Source organism: Lithobates pipiens, unplaced genomic scaffold, assembly GCF_037356315.1.
Source record: "Lithobates pipiens isolate NorthernLeopardFrog02 unplaced genomic scaffold, aLitPip1_a1.2 Scaffold_19, whole genome shotgun sequence".
Taxonomy (NCBI): Eukaryota; Metazoa; Chordata; class Amphibia; order Anura; family Ranidae; genus Lithobates; species Lithobates pipiens.
Genome location: NW_027507764.1, coordinates 559,159,932 through 559,180,352, shown reverse-complemented (window position 1 = coordinate 559,180,352; position 20,421 = coordinate 559,159,932). Strand labels below are relative to the sequence as shown.

The 20,421-nt window shown below is 44.3% G+C and overlaps 1 protein-coding gene across 3 annotated transcripts in view; it reads right to left on the bottom strand.

Moving 5' to 3' along the window:
• Positions 1-20,421, bottom strand: part of LOC143997631 (uncharacterized) — a 379,606-nt gene that overhangs the window by 121,133 nt on the left and 238,052 nt on the right. The window contains exon 1 of one of the 3 annotated variants that reach the window (XM_077493333.1): positions 3,192-3,565. The exons of the other annotated variants lie outside the window; for them this stretch is intronic. Within the exon in view, the coding sequence (XP_077349459.1) occupies positions 3,192-3,253 (62 nt within the window). The 5' untranslated portion in view covers positions 3,254-3,565. Of the gene's footprint in view, positions 1-3,191; positions 3,566-20,421 lie in introns of those variants that run through there. 3 annotated transcript variants of the gene reach the window in all.

Sequence of the window (20,421 nt, the reverse complement as noted above, 5' to 3'; positions counted from 1 at the left end):
TACATATCGGCCTAAACTGATGAAGAAATTATTATTTTTTTACTTTTTTGGGGGATATTTATTATAGCAAAAAGTTACAAATTTTCTTTTTTTCAGAATTGACTGTCTTTTTTTTGGTTTATAAAAAGCGCAGAGGTGATCAAATGCCACCAAAAGAAATCTCTATTTATGGGGGAAAAATAGGACGTAAATTTTGTTTGGGTATAGTGCCGTGCCTGCGACTGCTCAATTGTCAGGTAAAGCAACGCAGTGCCGAATGGCAAAAAAAATGGCCTGGTCATTGAAGGGGGCAAATTCTTCCGGTCCTTAAGTGGTTAATACCGATTTAACCCCTTGGCACCAACGTAACACTGGACTGGGCTTTTTTTCCCATGGGGGGGGGGGGGGGGGGCACATATTTTGATTGGTGAGCTGCGATATACGAGATTTTTGGGCTTTGGGTTTAATATCACTTTAAGCATCATCCTCCGGGGCACCATCGGATGAAGTTCCCGCCATGACCCCTCCATATCCCCCATGGTCCGGGATGATGAGGAATCAGGAAAACAGATGGAACTCTCGGCTGATGTATCAATTGTTCATCCAGATCAGATCTGTTTATAGCAATCCTGAGAGCTAAATATAGAACCCTTCCTCCGACTTCCAGCCAGCTGCTTCCAGATTGTGAGCGGTGAGGGGCGTCCCGCTCAGAGCCAGCCGTCCCGGCCAAGTCTACATCACAATGAGGACTGATTACACCCTCCAACAATATATATATATATATATATATATATATATATATATATATATATATATATATATTTATATTTATTTAAAAAAAATCTTAAAAAAATAAAATAAAAATGATTAACCACTTACGTACCGGGCACTTTCACCTCTTCCTGCCCAGGGCAATTTTCAGCTTTTAGCGGTGACGCATTTTGAACAATTGAGCGGTCATACAACACTTCACCCATATTATTATAATTATAATACAGGATTTTATATAGCGCCAACAGTTTACGCAGCGCTTTACAATATGACATTTTTAGCATTTCCTTCCCACAAATAGAGCTTTCTTTTGGCGATATTTGATCACCTTTGCGGTTTTAATTTTTTGCTAAAACTAAACTAAAAAAGACAAAAAATGTTTGGAAAAAAAATAAAGTATTTTTTTAGCTGGTCATAAAATGTAGTTTTCTCCTTCACTGAAGGGCACAGATGAGTTGGCACTGATATGTAGAATTGATGGGCACTGATATGCAGCACTGATGGCCACCAATAGGCGGCACTGATATGCAGCACTGATGGGCACCGATATCAGCACTGATAGGCACTGCTGGATATTGAACACAGGAGAACGCTGTCTCAGCACGGGCACCATTTAGGAAACTTTTTTCTTAAAGCGGGAGTCCACCGGGACTCCGCGTTTTTTTTTTTTTTAAAGCCAGCAGCTAATAATACTGCAGCTGCTGACTTTTAAAATAGTGACACTTACCTGTCCAGCGCGCCCGCGATGTCGGCACCCGAAGCCGATCTCTCGATCGTCTCTCGGGTGCTGCCGCCGCCATCTTGGGTATGGGAATCAGGAAGTGGAGCCTTTCGGCTTCATTTCCCGGTTCCCTACTGTGCATGCGCGAGTCGCGCTGCGCAATGAGAATGGACCCGCTGCCTCTGGGATCTGTGTGTTTCCCAGCAGGCAGCGGGGGACTTTCGGAAAGGGGCGTAATCTACGCCCCTTTCCGCAGAGAGCTATCCCGGAAGTGGGTGCAGATACCTGTACTGTACAGGTACCTGCACCCCCCTCCCCCCTGAAAGGTGCCAATTGTGGCGCCGGAGGGGGGGAGGATTCCAATGAGCGGAAGGTCCACTTTAGGGTGGACCTCCGCTTTAACCACTTCCATACCATGCACTTTCACCCCCTTCCTGCCCAGGACAATTTCTAGCTTTCATCGCCGTCGCACTTTGAATGACAATTACGTGGTCATAGAACACTGTACCCAAACTACATTTTTATCATTTTCTTCCCACAAATAGAGCTTTCTTTTAGTGGTATTTGATCACCTCTGCGGCTTTTAATTTTTGTGCTATAAACGGAAAAAGACCAACAATTAGAGAAAAAAAAAAACTGATGGGTACTGATAGGCGGCACTGATGGGCACTGACTGATAGGTGGCACTGATGGGCACTGACAGGCGGCTGTGATGAGCACTGACAGGTGGCACTGATGGGCAGCACTGATAGGTGTTAACATACCTCCCAACATTTTGAGATGGGAATGAGGGAGACCTACTAGCAAATGTATGTAGGCATAGGACACGCCCCCTGCCACACCCCTCAATTAAATAGTAGGCAGTAAAATGCCGCTATTTTTAGCGGCGCTTTACTGTCAATTTTGCGGCACTATATGGGACATTTTTTCTCCCCCTGCTAGCGGCTGACAAAGGGTTAAAACCCCCGCAAAGCACGTGCACGCACGCCTGCTATCCCGGTGTATAGCTATGACGGCTCGCAGGATCATGCCGACCTGCCACAGTAAAATGACGGGGGCTGGTCGGTAAGCAGTTAAGGGGCATAGCAGGGGGGGGTGTGTCCTATTCCTACATATTTTTGCTAATAAGTGTCCCTCATTCCCATCTCAAAAGGTCGGGAGGTATAGGAAAACTACAAGAGGGGGTGAAGACAAGACCAGTCACCCTGCACAAGGAGGGAGAACAGAGCTGTGGGAGGGGCCCAAAAAGCTCCACCCACTACAAGCTGCTTGCAGAAAATGACAGGAGGGGGCGGAGACAAGACTAGTCCCCCTGCACAAGGAGAAGAAGCAGAGCTGTGGGAGGGGCCCAGAAAGCTCAACCCACTACAAGCTGCCTGCAGAAAACGACAGGAGGGGGCGGAGACAAGATTATTCCCCCTGCACAAGGAGGGAGAAAAGAGCGGTGGGAGGGGCCCAGAAAGCTCCACCCACTACAAGCTGCCTGCAGAAAACGACAGGAGGGGGCGGAGACAGGACCAGTCACCCTGCACAAGGAGAGGGAGCAGCAGTGATTTATTGCAGGAAGGAAAAATCTCACACTGGATTATTGCACAGATCTGGAAGCACACCAAGATTCAAGGAAGAACACACATGAAAAATGTATTATAGTCAATATTTGCTCATCCTGGAGTTCCTTGTTTTTTGATGGAGCTTTGGCCTAGAAAAGCCGCCAACCAACCTTGTTCTGGCTGTCCTCACTGGCAGATCGGGCGCCTCCACCGTGATACAATGAGATTCCATCAATGGAGCAGGTCGCTGCGCCAGAAAGGCGGTAGACAGCTACTGTCAGCCACATGCTGCTCCGCTCCCCAGAGGCCTCTCCGAAGCATTCCTGTGCATGTGAGCAGCTCTGGCCGCTTTCAGCCAGGGACCGAATTACAAATGTCTGCCGCTCATCGCCGTCTTGTGCTCGCCAGCTGCTGTTTTGAAGAAGAGTTCATTGTGCGCACAAGGCTACCACCGGCGCTTATGAATCAGCTCTGTGATTTGTTCCTCCACAATAACAGGTAAAAGTGGCGGGGGCCAGGCTTTCACATCCAACCACGTCTCCCCATTTCCCCTTTCACACTTCAATACTTCGGATTCCTCCTCTCCTTCTCTGGCCTCCGTGCAATTGTGCGCACTTCTTTTGTCCCAGCATCTGTCCGCGGACGGGCACAATGGACGCAATCTCATCAATGGATCCATTAAGAAAGGCCTATTGCTTTTCTTTAAAGAGAACTAGCAGTGACCTTGGCCATGGACTTTGGGGGGGGGGGGGGGGGGGGTCGGACTTGTGTGCGACATCCGACCACCCCATGGTTAAGATTTCTGCAGCCTTCTCCATAAAACTTGGAAGCGGCTTATTGGAGGAAAACTTAAAAGGGAATTAAACATAAAAAAAAAAAAAACATTGACAAGAAGGATTTTTATGGCAGAAGAGACGCTTTTGCCTGCATGTCAGTTGCCATGTACACTGAACCACGCATGCGCAGCTTGGTATACATTTACAGTTCTGTGATTCCCATGTGTAAGCATGGGAGTGATGTGTCCTGGTTTAAGCAAGTGGCCGAAGAGTTGGAACCTGGAAAGAAGACCGAGAGAAGGTGGCAGGACTTGCTTGTGAACGGCAGAAGTGCTGGAGAGAATCGCTTACCAGCTAAGTCTGCCACAATGTGCCAATACGCTGGCTACAAAACCCCTGGGGCCCAGTTTAGAATTTTTCGTTTTCAGAAAAAAAAATTAAAAATGTGAACATCGTACACCCTCCCCGGTCCCCATTGTACTTACCTCTGTGGGTGATGAGCTGTCAGTGCCAAAGGCAGCCAATGCAGATGTCCAGGGATTCCAAATCCCTGCTCTTCTCCCTCTGCAGGGCTTCCATAACAGAGAAGAGTGATGCTGTGCATCGGTGCTAACCAATCAGAATCGCTCTGATCCACCCTGGAAGCCCTGCAGAAAGAAGATGGGGGAGAGTGGGGGATTTTAAATCCCTGGAACACTACACTGGCTGTGTGGGCACTGATAGCTCATCTGGGATTGGGTGGGGGGGGGGGGTTGGGAGGTTGTAATTCAACGTTTTAATTTTTTTTTCTGAAAAGGTGAGCTTACACTTTAACCTATTTATGACTGCCCAGTACATATGTGCAGTGCTGAATGGGTGGGCTTTAATGCCCTCACACATGGGTGCTGGGCGGCCAATGTTTATGAGCTAAAAGCACGCTCCCAGCACAGAGACTATCAAAGAGAGCTATCAAAGTCAGCTAAAGATAGGTAGAAGTTCCTTGAGTAGTGAGTCGCATGGATTGATTTTCCATGTGATACTTTCATAGATGTGTTACTGACTACACTCCAACAGGAGGAACTATGCTGACCACCAATGTAGCATGACATTCATTCCATTGGCCACCATTGTAAGATGGCACCTCTCCTACTGGCCAATAATGTTAAGGGCAACCTTTCCTCTAGTTATCATTGTTTTATACTGACCACCAATTTGACATGGCATTCTTTCTATTGGCTCCTACTGACCACCAACGTCAATGGGAAAATGTTCCTCTGCTTATCAGTATTTTATACTGACCACCAATGCAACATGGCATTCTATCCATTGGCCACCACTGTTATGCCGCGTACACACTATCGGATTTTCCAACATTAAATGTTGGATGTGAGCTTGTTGGTGGAAAGTCCGTCCGTGTATATGCTCCATCAAACATTTGTTGTCGGACTTTGGCTGGCATGCTCTCAAATTTTCCGCCAAAAATGTTTGTTGTCGGATTTTCCGGTTGTGTGTACACAAGTCCATCGGACAAAAGTCCAAAGTACAAACAAGCATGCTTGGAATTACACATCACTATTGAACTTCCTTTTTATCGGCTCGCCGTACGTCTTGTATGTCACTACGTTTGTAATTGTTGGTCAACATTTGAGTGACCGTGTGTATGCAAGACAAGTTGGAGCCAACAACCTTCGAACAAAAGTCCACGGTTTTGTTGTTGGAAAGTCTGATCATTTGTATGAGGCATAAGAGGGCACCTCTCCTACTAACTAATAATGTCAGGGGAAACCTTTCCTCTGAATTCTGACGTTTCATACTGACCAGCAATGTAAGAGGGCATACTTTCCATTGATCCCCAATGTAAGAGGGTACCTCCCCTACTGGCCACTAATGTCAATGGATACCTTTCCTCTGATTATCATTGTTTTATATTGACCACCAATGTAACATGACATTCTTTCCATTGGCCACCACTGTAAGAAGACATCTCCACTACTGATGACTAATTTCAAAGGAAACCTTTTTTAATGTTTTATTCTGACCACCAATGTAACATGGGGTTCTTTCCATTGGCTACCTCTATAAGAGGATACCTTACCTACAGACCATTAATGTCAAGGGAAACCTTTCCTCTGAATTCCAATGTTTCATACTGACCACCAATATAACATGGTGTTCTTTCCATTTGCAACCAATGTAAGAGGACACTTTCTCTACTGGCCATCAATGTCTAGGCAAATCTTTCCTCTGAATTCCAATGTACTGATCACCAATATAACATGGTGTTCTTTCCATTGGCCACCACTGTAAGAGGACACCTTCTCAACTGACCACCAATGTCTAGGGAAACCTTTCCTCTGAATTCCAATGTTTCATACTGACCAAAAATATAACATGGTGTTCTTTCCATTGGCCACCACTGTAAGCCCTTGTACACACGGTCGGAGAATGTGTCCTATTGGACCGTGTCGTCAGATAATCCGACTGTGTGTGGTATGCATCGGACTGATTCCGTCGGAATATCCGTCGGACCCAATTTTCCAACATGTTGGAAATATTTCCCGACCATCTGGTTCGATCGGACATACTCCGATCATGTGTAGAGAATTTTGATCGGACCAAGTGCCACGCATGCTCAGATCAAATTCCTACATCAAAGCTATTGGCTACTAGCCTGAACGTAGTCCCATCGTAACGAAATTACGTCATCACGTTCTGAAAGATTGGATTTTTTCGACAACCTAGTCCGACCGTGTGTATGCAACAGTTTCGGACAAGATCCGACGGACAAAATCCGACGGACAAAATCAGACGGATTTGGTTGTCGAAATCTCTGACCGTGTGTACAGGGGCTCAGAAGGCACCTTCCTTACTGACCACCAATGTCTAGGGAAACCTTTCCCCTAATTATCATTAATTTATACTGACCACCAATATAATGTGTCACCACTGTAAGCCCTTGTACACACGGTCGGAGATTCCAACAACCAAATCCGTCGGATTTTGTCCGACGGATTTTGTCCGAAACTGTTGTATACACACGGTCGGACAAAGTTGTCAGAAAATCCGACGTGATGACATTATTTCGTTACGACGGGACTATGTTCACGCTAGTAGCCAAATAGCTTTGGTGTAGGAATTTGATCTGAGCATGCGTGGCACTTTGTCCGATCGGAATTCTCTACACATGATCGGAGTATGTCCGATCGGAGCATTTTGTTGGAAAATATTTCCGGCAAGTTGGAAAAGTTGGTCCGACGGAAATTCCGGCGGAAACAGTCCGATGGAGACCACACACAGTCGGAATATCTGACAAAACGCTCCGATCGGACACATTCCGACGGAATCTCCGACCGTGTGTACAAGGGCTAAGAGGGAACCTCCCTCACTGAGCACTAATGTCAAGGGAAACCTTTTCTCAGATTCCAATGTTTACAACTGACCACTAACGTAAAGTAGCATTTTTCCATTGACTTCCAGTCCAGGAAAAGTCTGGTTCCACTAAGGACCACCAATTATATTTTAAATATACCATGAACTGTTGATATAAAAACTTTTATCAGGGGTTCCCTAGGACCTGAAAATTATTCCAAGGTTTCCTCCATGTTAAAAAGGTTGAGAAAGGCTTCTCTAAAGTATTCATGATTCCAATGAATCAAAAGTGCTCGAAATTGGCTACAAAAATTTCAAAAGTACGGCCACCATGGCTTTCAAACCTTAAATGAATATATGTGTCCCGAAGAGAACTCCAATGACTGCAATGAGCAACTGCCTTAGGCTGAATATACACTAGCAGAAAATCATTAGGAAAATGTGGATTTTGGAACGATCGCTTGAGTTTCTATTTGATGGAATAGAATGGAGTGGAATGGAATGGAAGAACTTGCTCTTGAACTGCTCTTCACCAACTCACTCCATTAAGCAGGGTGAATACACACCATGAAAGAAGATGTTAGCAAACGCCTGAATAGTCAACCACAACCACGAGCGAATGCTGAATCCACGATCCTCCAAATGTTCTTAGATAGCACAAGGGAGTGGCTAAGAGGCCACAGGCTAATGACATCACTTCCCACTCGAACGTTGTGCACCAAATGGAAATTTTCAAAAAATTTGAGACAATGGAGGTCTTGTTTCAAGCAAGAAAGGAACTTTTGGGAAAAGTTGAACAAATGTTCTTCTGATATTCTATTAGTATATACCCAGCTTTACAGCTACAACATCCCAAACTTCACAAATGTTACAGGGGTGATGGTAATGGCGGACCCCCCCCCCTTAAAAAAAATAGTCCTTTCTGCGCCCCTCTGTATCTGATCTAGTTAGCAATGCAGCAGTCTCTGGAGAAGGGATATCTTTTAAATGAAGGTGATTATAACCAGGGATCCCATGACATATACTGACCCCACTAGACACCTCTACACCCCGTCCAACATCACTTCCAACTCCTGTAATGAATTCTATAGCTCTGCAGTCATATCAAATATCAGCCTGTAAAAGAGACCTCAAGAGCAATCTCTTCTATGGGTCCGAAACCACTGACCCACCTCTGAAGGGGGTGATCTCTGACACTCAGTATAAGACCCCCCACCGTGAAGGAATTTCAACATTTCTAAACTACAGGCAGATGGAAAAGACCCCCTGATAATACCGTAATGCAGAGCACCCAACTGTCCCTGATTTGGAGGGACTGTCCCTGATTTCGAGGGAGTGTCCCTGATTTGGAGGGACTGTCCCTGATATGGAGGGACTGTCCCTGATATGGAGGGACTGTGCCTGATATGGAGGGACTGTCCCTGATTTCAAGGGACTGTCCCTGATTTGGAGGGAGTGTCCCTGATTTGGAGGGACTGTCCCTGATATGGAAGGACTGTTCCTGATTTGGAGCAATGTCCCTCATCCCTCATTCCTCCTCATTTGTCCCTCATTTTGGTCTGATCCATATAGATGTATATAAAATGCACTTTTTATCTATCAAAAAGTGTTTCCCAGTGCTAAACCTTTCATCTGATTTCTAAATTGCTGCATTTGTAAATTCCAAAAGCCAATATAAAAGGAATAGTAGTGGTAAAAAAGCCCTTGTGGGTTTAACCAATCTTGTTTTTTTTTGTACAATTCTCCTTTAAGGGGGCGTGGCAAGGGGTGTGTCCTATGCCTGCATACTTTTGCTGATAGGTGTCCCTCATTCCCATCTCTGAAAGCTGGGAGGTGTGCTAATGCAAAGCAGCATTTCCAACAGGTTATCTCTAATAAAGTGTACCCCATGTTCTGCTGGTTACTGTAAAAATCTTCCCTCCGGTGGCACTGGTTACCCCCTACAGCTATGCTCTTCCAGCACTGCAGGGGTTAACAGCAGCGGCTGTAAAGGACTTGTGCAGTTCACCCGTCCATTCACAAAACTCTTAGTATTCGTCATGCCTGCCTGGATGCAAGGCATACTGTGAATGGAGGAGGGGCAGATTAATAATAGGATCTCCTCTCCTCATTTCATAAAATGCCTTGCCTTCTAAGATATTTTTGAATGGTTGAAGGGACGGGGCGGATGAACGGCGTGAGTCCTCTAAAGCCTCAGCTGCTGCTCTTATGCCCCACGGCACCAGAAGATCACCACTGTGGGGAGTATTCAGTGCCATTATAGTTTTTTTTGAAAAACAGCTGAAGACCAGAACCCAGAAAAATGTTGGGAGAAGTTGCCGGCGCTAGGCAGGGACCTTCGTGGACATCAGACCACAGATGGGTGACCTTACTTCTGCTTTAAGGCTCCAATCACATTCGCAGGACTCCAAAGTTGTGTTGCCTTAGGGGTGCAACTTTGACGCAACTTTGGATGCGACTTTGGCTTTGACCAATGATAGTGCACAACTGTTGCATTCTATAATATTCAGGTATGACTTTCATGCAACTTTAAGGGTTAACATTGAAGTCACCCCTCAAGTTGCATGAAAGTTGGACCAAAGTAGTGCAGGAACTACTTTGAAGTCGCTGCAACTTTAAAGTCCCATACACACTATCAGATTTTCTACTGATTTTTTCCTTCAGATTTACCAAAACCATATAATATGAGTTCAAACCTTGGGAGTTTCAGTGTGTATGCAATCAGGCAGGCCCTTGCATTACATGGTTCTGGTAAACCTGAAGACAAATATCTGCAGAAAATCTGATAGTGTGTATGGGGCATAGAACACATTAAGGTGAAATTTTTTTTACCTTTACAACCCCTTTAAAGTGGTTGTAAACCCTTACAACCAACTTTGACCTACAGGTAAGCCTAGATTAAGGCTTACCTGTAGGTCCAAGAAATATCTCCTAAACCTTTACGGTTTAGAAGATATTTACCCGAAGACAGCCACCGCACGCAGGCGCACTGGGCAGGCCGCAGATCGCGGCGATATGCCGCTTGTGTCGGCTCCCGTGCGCATGCGCGGGAGTGACGTCATCGCGGCTTCGGCGAATCACAGCACCGGAGCAGCGAGACCCGCAAGTCGCTCCGGGATACATGGCAGCGGCGAAGAGGAAGGCGGAGGACCGCTTTGGGGGCTTCGTTCTCAGGTAAGTTATTCATAATGAGCAAATATGCTATGCATACTAGCTCATTATGCCTTTGCCTAACAGGGCGTGTTTTTTTGGGGGGTTTTTTTGCCTTTACTTCCTAAAGGCCTGTATACACGGTCAGAAAATCTGAAGATAAATTTCGTCTGATGAACGATCTGCCGATTTTCTGTTCGTTAGTTTGCTGCTTTTGGCAGCCAATTACGAATTTTCGGCAAACAACTGGATGCGCAGGCTTGAAATTTTTTGTCTGATGTGACCGCAACGTCTGATTTTTCTTTTCATTAGAACGGTTTTCTGGCAAAAAAAAAGAAAAATCTGAAGAGCAAGACTAGGCATGCTCAGAAATGAAAGAACATATACAAAACAATTCAAACACATTACGTCACTTCTGACGTTGAATTCCATTGTCAGAGAATTTTCTGACGGTGAGTACCCTCTTGAATTTTGATTTGAGACTGGCATCCAACAAAAAACTGATGAAAATTCGTCCAATAATCTGACCGTGTGTACGAGGCTTTAGTCTGTTCCTATGTGTGTAATGAAAATCTGTATTTAGCGGTTTGCCTGGGGTCCTGGCCTAATGAAAGTGGAAAACCCCTTTAAAAAACACAACCAACCAAGGCAGTGAAAATCACCAAAAACGACCACAAATTGAGTTTGCATATTGCGCTGTGATATGCACCTCCGAATATTCAAAGAGGGTATAATATAGCAGAGCGTACTTCTCACTTCTGGGGAAATAAGGATGTGAGATCCAGCCACAAGCTTTCACACTATACCAAGAGGAAGCACAAAACATTTTACAGATCGGGGGGGGGGGGGGGGGGGAAGGAAACTCACAGAGCCTTGAAAAAGTATTCATACCCCCTTGAAATTTTCCATGTTTTGTCATTTTACAACCAAAAACGTAAATGTATTTTATTGGGGTTTTACGTGATAGACCAACACAAAGTGGCACATAATTGTGAAGTGGAAGAAAAATTATAAATGTTTTTGAAACTTTTTTTTACAAATAAATATGTGAAAAGTTTGGTGTGCATTTGTATAGCGCCCCCCTGAGTCAATACTTTGTAGAATTGCTGCAATTGCTGCAATTACAGCTGCAAGTCTTTTCGGGGATGTCTCTACCAGCTTTGCACATCTAGAGAGTTAATGTCTGCACCATACTAATGATCTGAAAATTGGCAGATCGTTTGTCGGACGAAATTTTACTTCCGATTTTCGTATCCTGTTTATTGGCCTTAAAGTGGTTGTAAACCCTTACAGACCACTAGATTGAGGCTTACCTGTAGGTGCTTGAAATATCTCCTAGACCTACACGGTCTAGGAGATGTTTGCAAATCGTCGCAGGGCGATTTCTTCTGCGCATGCGCTGGAGTTATAAACGTTTCTAGCTCGGGTCATGCCATTTTGGGCGGCTCCCACGTGACTGCGTGGGAGTGACGTCACACGATTTCGGCCAGTCACAGAGCCAGACTTCGCGGCGCCTGGAAGGAAGAGGGGTGAAGAATTGACACTCGCTGCTAGCGAAAGGAAGACGGAGACATCACAGGCTTCTCCTGCAGGTAAGTGTGATGCATAGTAGTCCATTATGCTTTACCTTTGCAGGGAAACAAAGAGGAAGTAAAACCCATCAGGGCTGACTTCCTCTCTAACCACTTCAGTCCCAGAAATTTTTACCCCCTTCGTGAACGGAGCACTTTTTGCGATTCGGCGCTGCCTCACTTTAGCTGACAATGCGACGTTGTACCCAAACAAAATTGACGTCCTTTTTTTTCCCACAAATAGAGGTTTCTTTTGGTGGTATTGGATCACCTCTGCGTTTTTTTTTTTTTGCTCTTTAAACAAAAAAAGAGCGACAATTTTGGGAAAAAAGCAATATCTTCAAAGTTGTGGGCATGTTCTGTAAATTAAATGACGCAAATCCTCAAATAATCCATGTTAATTCCAGGTTGTGAGGCAACAAAACTCGAAAAATGCCAAGGGGGGTGAATACTTTTGCAAGGCACTGTATAATGAGGTTTGTATTGAAAACAGAAGACCAGGCTTTTTCTGGTACTATTTGTTTACAATATTAAATCACTATTTTTATATATATTTTTTAGCAGACACCCATGGGAACAAAATGCCAATCGCTGCCATATTTTTATGTCACACGGTAAAATTTTTTGGAAAAAATACTTTAATTAATTGAAAAAAAAAAACACACACACACACACACATTATATATATATATATATATATATATATATATATATATATATATACCCAATTTTTTTGTAAAATATGAAAGATGGTACATCACGTAAATAGATACCCAACATGTCATGCTTTAAAATTGTGCACGCTCATGGAATGGCAACAAACTAAGGTACTTAGAAATGTCCACAGGGGACACTTTAATTTTTTTTTACAGGTTACCTGTTTAGAGTTACAGGGGAGATCAAGTGCTAGAATTATTGCTCTTGCTCTGACGTTTGTGGCAGTACCTCACATGTGTGGTTTGAACACCGTTTACATATACAAGCGTGACTTCTGCATGCGTTTGCTTTTTGCGTTTGCGGGCTCTTTAAAAATAGTTTTTTTTTCAATTTTTTTTAAACTTTCCATATATATATATATATATATATATATATATATAAAATCACTTTTATTCCTATTACAAGGAATGTAAACATCTCTTATAATAGAAATAAGGATGACAGGTCCTCTTTATGGAGAGATTTGGGTTTAAAAAGACCCCAAATCTCTCCTTTACCTTTAAAAGCTAAAGATCCCCAAAAAAAAAAAAAAAAAAAGGCTGGACAGGAAGTGATGTCATGATATCGCTCCAGTCCTCCAAGGGAATAGAGGCGATCAAAGACCATCTAGTCTCTAAATGCCTCTGTGACCAGTCAGCCGCACAATCGGATCGTTTTTTGGGCAGGCCGGTAAAAACGATAAGCCAGCCCAAGAAACACTGGCGAGCAGCAGGAGGGGGGGGGGGGGGGGGGGGGATTTCCCCTCCCGCCGCTTCTGAAAGCATTCCAGCCCTTTGAAAAAAAAATCTGACGGGTTATAACCTTCCCTTTTTCGAAACAAAAGGAAAACAAACGTTATGACTATAATTCTAATTTAAACTTCAACAGTATATAAACCCAAAACATTTAATACAACGCAAATTACTAAACCTTGGTGTGGTGGCTGCGTTCGTTTTCTTTTTTTTTTAAGTTTCTTTTGCTTTAGTTTCACCTGGCAATCCAGCAAAAAACATGCTTTCTGCCCCTGGGAGGATACATCACTCCTGCACTGTGGAGGGAACCACGGTGGTCACTCTAAGCTGCTCTCTTGATATGGACTACAAACATCTCCGTATCTCTTCCTCTCCATTACACATGGGGGCAGAACAATTGGTAGTTTACCAGAAGATAGGTAGGAAGGAAGATATTATTCACTGCAAATCACAGGAAGTGCCAAGGAAATGACATTGCTGGCAGGATCAACAGGTTGTTTTTTTGTATTTGCTGAAAATGTTCTTAGCTTGAAAAAAAAAAAAAGGGACATTAAGCTACAATATATTGCATTTTTGTTCTTGGGTTTAGTTGACAAATACTAAACAAATACTTTAGTTGAGGCATTTCTCTTTTCTCCCTGCGGTTAGGAAACCAAGCAGACCGGACGACGTTCGGACAAAGAATGGGCAAGGCTTTTTTTTAGATAGTCATCCCCCAGGTTGGTATGTGGATCTCCAGGGCAAGCTGGCTGATTTATCTATTAAAATGTAAAGAATTTTCTGGGGTGTGAGAAATATTTCAAGTCGGTTTTAGAAATGAACTTCTTAAGAAATGGCGAATTATTCATCTCTAAGGAGATCAGAGGTAGATAGAGTCCTCTATAAAGTGGACCTATTCTCAAATGTTCACCTAAAGCTATGTGATCCGTCTTGATGGGATAAATACACCAATGGTAATAACACTTAGGCCCCATTCACACTTTGCGTAGTGAGAAAACGATTGTTCCTACTCGCAATTTTGGTGGGCGATTTTCATGCAAAATCTGTACGAATGGGTCCATAGACTGGCCATACACTGTATGAATTTTTGATGGTTCCTGATGAACCAGCTGAAGTTCGCTTCATAGGTGGCCCTGTTGGCTCCCCACCACCAGACATCCTTCAACTGAAAAAGCAGAGGAGCCGGATGGAAAATTGTTAGCCAAATAGTGGATGCATCCAATCAGATGCAGCTGCTGCTTGGGTATTCTGACAGCCACTGACGGGCTGTCTGAATACGATAGCTCTACCAGGGGATTCATCCTACATCTCCAGCTTGAATGGAAGAACCTGCAGGCTGAATTGGAAAAAAAAAAATCTATTAACTAAGCCAGGCATGTTCAAAGTCCAGCCCACGGGCCAATTGAGGCCTGCGTTCCGGTTTAATGTGGCCCCCCTGGTGATTTGGACATATATATATATATATATATATATATATATATATATATATATATTTTGTAGCCCCCCAGGGCCACAAAAGATATATATCGTATTTATCGGTGCTGCCTCGGAGGTGGTTGGACAAGTGCCGTCAGATTACACTCAAGAGAATCTCCTGTTTACTCTGGTGCATCTATAATAGGAAGTCCCGTCTCCTGGGCTGCCATTGGACGACTGTTCTGTCCATCATAGGAGGCGGCACTTTGTATTAAAGAGGAGATTCTCCTGTATGTAATACGTTGGCGCTCATCCCGCCCCCTCTCTGTCCCCCCTGAGGCTGCAGATGGGCATTGATCAGGCTGAACTGATGGCAATGGTAAGGTTGCTTTCATGGTAACGGCGAGGCTGCTTTCATGGCAATGGTAAGGCTGCATTGATTGCAATGGTAAGGCTTCATTGATTGCAATGTTAAGGCTTCATTGATTGCAATGGTAAGGCTGCATTCATGGCGACGGTGGGGTTGCATTCATGGCAATAGTGAGGCTGCAGATGGGCAATGATTAGGCTGCATTGATGGGCACAGACTCTTATTTTTTCAAATTTAAGTTTTTTCCTGAAACTTCCCTCTTTAAGTGAAGGTACATGTTATACGCCAATAAATACGGTATATCCAAATAACACGCCCAAGCTCATACTTAGTCCTTAGTAGCATCCATAAGGACGCACAAGCGCCGCCCCCTCTCTATGACCAATGGAAAGATTCATGCATAGCATGAATCTATCCATGGCCTCCGTTGCCACCCCCTATTCAGGCACCCGGCCCATTTTTGGATGCCGGGAGCCTGAATTACAGTGGCGGGGGTGTTTTTGAAGCACCTGATTAGAGGCATAGGCTCTAATAGGCATCAAAAAGGTGGCCTGCGAGCGCCATGCTTGGCGCTCGCAGTTCACCCAGGTGGGCTGAATGAATGAATATTTGCTTTCCTAACACTGAACCGCCTCTCCTCAAATCAGGTGCTCGGGTCTGTTACCCATCACCTGATGCATGGAGGACACCGCTCACCACCGTCACCCGCTGCCCCACCGAGACAGGGTAAGTGCCAGGCAGACTGCAAGCGGGTCAAGGGGGTCACAGTATTGGCATTTGATGGGCACAGTGGCTGCATTCGATGGGCACAGTCGCTGCATTCGATGGGCACAGTCGCTGCAATTGATGGCTTTTTTTTCAGAATTTTTCAGTTTGTTTGCGTCTCCCAAAAATTTTGAGCACCAGCCGCCACTGGTCCTGAGCGGCACTCGGAGATTGGTTGTGGGCCACAAAAGATATATATATATATATATATATATATATATATATATATATATATATATATATATATATATATACAAATAACAAGCCCAAGCTCATCTCTTCAGCACACACAGCCACAAAGGCGAGAGAATTGTTTTTGGGCAGTGTATTAGTGCTTGAACGAACACACATAGACCTGGGCCGGAAAAATGGTCGGCCCTCGCGCATGTTCACTTCATCAAATCTGGCCCTCTTTGAAAAAAGTTTGGACACCCCTGAACTAAGCCATTGCGTTTTGGTAGTAGTCACCCCCTCCTCTGACTGATTAATTCTTCCAGTGCAGTATGGGGGAATGAGCAGAAGAATTAAAGAGACTCCACCCCTGAGGAGCCCTCAAGAACCTGTGACTGGGGTACCATAGAGGCTGACCTGAGAGGTACAGTGATTTTATATACCTGCTTAAAGCCTTGATATGTTTTTAAAAAAACTTGTTTTTGATCTTTTAAAAAATAAATAAAGTTATACCTGGTAATCCCGCAATGACAAATGTCTCCCAGTTCTGCTCCTGTGTTGTCACCCTGTCACGCTGGGGACTAAAAGCAGCAGTGAGGACACACATTGCACAGGCATGGTGTACTGTTCTAAAAATGTGTTCTCAGAATGTGAAAATGTGTTAATATTAAGAAAAGCAAGCACTGTAACAACGCATCACAAGCATACAGGCACAACGCACACCAGCATGGTATGTGCACCATAAAGTGTACTTTCTGTTGTGAGTGGGCCCCTGGGACTCATTCAGGTAGCCCTTGCTGCCCCTCTGAACACGTGATCCATGGTAGATTGATTTTCAAGGGTTGGTTGACAGGTGGCTTGGGGGCCTGTTTTAACAAAAGGCTGGTCCACTGCATCGCAAACAACATTGAGGCAGGTGAAGTGTGGCCCTATTTGCTAGAATGGGACTTGTTCGGCAGCCAGTACAGTCACCGTGGTTAGCAAGCAATACCTTGGGGTTCTTCAGGCACTACCACAGGGTGTAATTTCTGCATTGCCATGACATGTGTACAGCCCTGAGCGGCTGCGTGTCCTTCTTTAGTAGAAATTAGCTCACCTGAGCTATCCCACCAGGAAGCTGTCAAAACAGACAGCCAATCATAGGCAGCATATGTATGCCTCACTCCACACCTGAATGTATACAAGGGGTGTGTATTCGTGCGGGTGTGGGTAGTAAATGCCTCAGCTATCTACGATTGGCTGTCTGCTTTGACAGCTTCCTGGAGGGATAGATCAAGTGGGTTTGGACTCTGAAGCTTCCTTGAGGTCATCTCTGTTCTTTAGGTGGGTGTTCTGGATTGAGAAAACCATGGATCAACTGCCTGTTTTTACTGTTCCTGGTCTCCCGAAAGCCTAATCCTCTGTGACATAGCCCTGGTGGACGTGGCCAGAGTGGCACTAGCTGAGGCCACATATCTTCGTTAGTATACGGCTGGTTTGAGGACCGTTTTTGTCATAGAGTTTGAATGAGTGATTCTTAGGCTTGGTCCCATCTTCTGAGCACAGGCAAGGATACATCTAACCTTCAGCTTCGAGCTCCGCTTCAAGCTTTTTCAGGCCCTCCTAATCCACCACTGAGCAGATACTTTATTTATGTATTAATAAAATGGACCCAAAAGCTTCAGAATATCTAATGTCTAGCAATCTAACATGTCCAAGAGGGCAGAGAATTCCTTGTCTATCTCGGCGCTCACATGTTTTGTCCTTGCTAAATACCCAAAGCAACAACAAGCAATGCCAAGGTCATCCAACTGGTGATAGCCTAGGGGAGGCTCGTGAATGCAAATTTACACATTTATTTTCTTTTGTTCCATCATCCCGCAGAGCCAGAATAGTGCAACCTGCTGACATCCGACCTCTAGCCATGACATGACCTTTATGGCGGAGTCTGGATGGGATGTCTGTGGACACAGGGGAACCATCAAGGCACCATCAAGGCCAATGACAGGAGTATTGAACCGTGGAGAAAAGCTCTTAAGAAGATAATGGTGGTGGAGATGGACGTGATCAGCAGTGAGATGTTCTCTTATCTTTTCCCCTCGTTCAGGTTTGTTGTAGAACTCTTATATATCTGAATATATAATGGAATTCAAGAAAGCTGAACTTCACGCAACTATATAAAAAAAAAAAAACAATGTTTAAAGTAGAACTAAAGGGCACTTTTTTCCAATTTTGGACAAAATAAGAGAGGTTTATAACCCCTGTCTGTTGTTTATTTGTGCTGTTTGTTCCATTGGGGAGATTTCTCTTCACTTCTTGTCACATTGCAAATACCGAAAGTAAAAAATCCATCCAAATTAGGGAATCTCTGGTTTTCACCAGAACTAGGTTTCTCCTCAAAACTTTTCTAATGATTTTCTTTCACGTTCATTCTCGGTTTCGGAAAAGCAACACAAATAGAAAGGCTATGTCTCCTTAATAGGGACAAGAAAAAAAATAAAAACTTGGTAGGTTTTCCAATTCTACCAAAAAAAAAAAGATTTACCTTTTTTAGGCTTTAAAATAGTGTTTCTCAACCAAGGTCCCATCTGAGTTTCCCTGAGTTTGCCCTGGATCAGTATCACGAGTTGCCATGGTTGGATGGACCTCTGACATGGTGGGAAATCGCGAATGTGATGGGGAGCCTCTGATGGGGTGGAGAACCTCTGGTGATGGTGGACCTTCCGATGTGATGGTGGACTTCGCATGTGATAGGGGGACCTTTATTGTGATGGTGGACTTCGGATGTGATGGGGGGACCACTCATGTGAAGGAAGGTTAACATATGAGGGGACTCTGTTATGATGGTGGACTTCTAATATGAAGAGGGGGAGGGAGGGTGGCTCTAATGTGGAGAGGGACCTCTGATGTGATGGTGGACCTCTAATGTGAAGAGGGACCACAGATGTGATGGAGGACCTCTCACGTGAAGGAAGGTTCAGAAGAGGGGACTGTGATATGTGGAGGACCTCCGATGTGATGGTGAACCTCTAATGTGAAGGAGGGTGGGCTCTGAAGTGAAGAGGGACCTCCAATGTGATAGTGGACCTCTGATGTGAAAAGGGCCCATCGGATGTGATGGGGGGACCTCTTATGTGAAGGAAGTCTCACATGTGAAGAAGGGAATCGGATATGGTGGAGGACCTGTAATGTGAATAGGAAGGGGAGCTCTGATGAGAAGAGGGACCTCTGATTTGAAGGGGGACTTCTGATGTGAAGATCATTTCATCAAGATGGTTGTATTCATTGGCCCAGGCTTCCCATTAATAAGTAACATGTACGTTTTATATATTTTGGACTGGGGTGGCTCGAGATTTTGCATACTTCTAAGGTGTGTAACTAATGAAAATAAAAGGCATGTGCAACACTGCTTTAAAATCAGAAAATTATGAGCAGGAAGAATTTTTTCAGACATGTCTCCTTCTGCAATAAAATGTTTGCAACTGGAGATAGATTATTGGATACACCCAGAATTGCTGAATAGTCCATTTAAGTGTGTGAATGAAAACTATGATTTGCTCCTCACTTGCTGTGTAGTCACCTATACAGGAATTGAGGTGCAATCTCCTGCATGGAGACGAAGACAGCAAATAAAAAGGAGTCTACAACACTTCCCCCCTATACAAAAAAAAAAAAAAAAAAGTCATAATATTGTAGCTAGCTTTTAAAACGGATATCATAGTTTTGTGACCTCTATAAACGCCTGCACCCCATACGCTCCTCCAGTTGGTGTGAGCGTGTTATTGCAGCATGGGCACTGTCCCATGGTCGCTCATTTATATTGATGCCTTGAAAGTCCCTCACACCAACTGGCCTGCATTTATATTCATTATTTCCTTCATGACTATTCATCACACAAACCACTTCAGCATGACCTATTCCATAAAGGAGACGTTTGTCTCGATTTTATTTTTCTGGTAGCAATAAACCTAAGCTCCAATCGAAATTGAAAACTAAGCCATGAACTTCATAGGAGGAGCTGGGCCTGTCTGCCTAGAGCATGGGTGCTCAACCTATGGCCCGCCAGCAAGTCCCATAAGGCATTGCAAGCCACTGACAATTACAAGAATGACTCCCAAAGGCAGAGGCATGATGGAACTTGTAGTTCCCCAACAGCTGGAAGGCCGCAGGTTGAGAGGCTCATGGCCTAGCGGTTCTGTTATGTCTCCAGGTGTAGCTGTACTGCAGCTTGGAAGCTTCCTTGTTACTATTAATCTGCTGTTATGGGAACACCAACTTCTGAGCCTCGGAAATCTGCAAGCCAGGTGGAAAGAGAAGTTACAAAGAAACATATGACATAACCTGTGCTTTAATAATGCAGTTCACAGCACTTAAATGGCATTCCACTGCTGCTTCTACTCACCTCC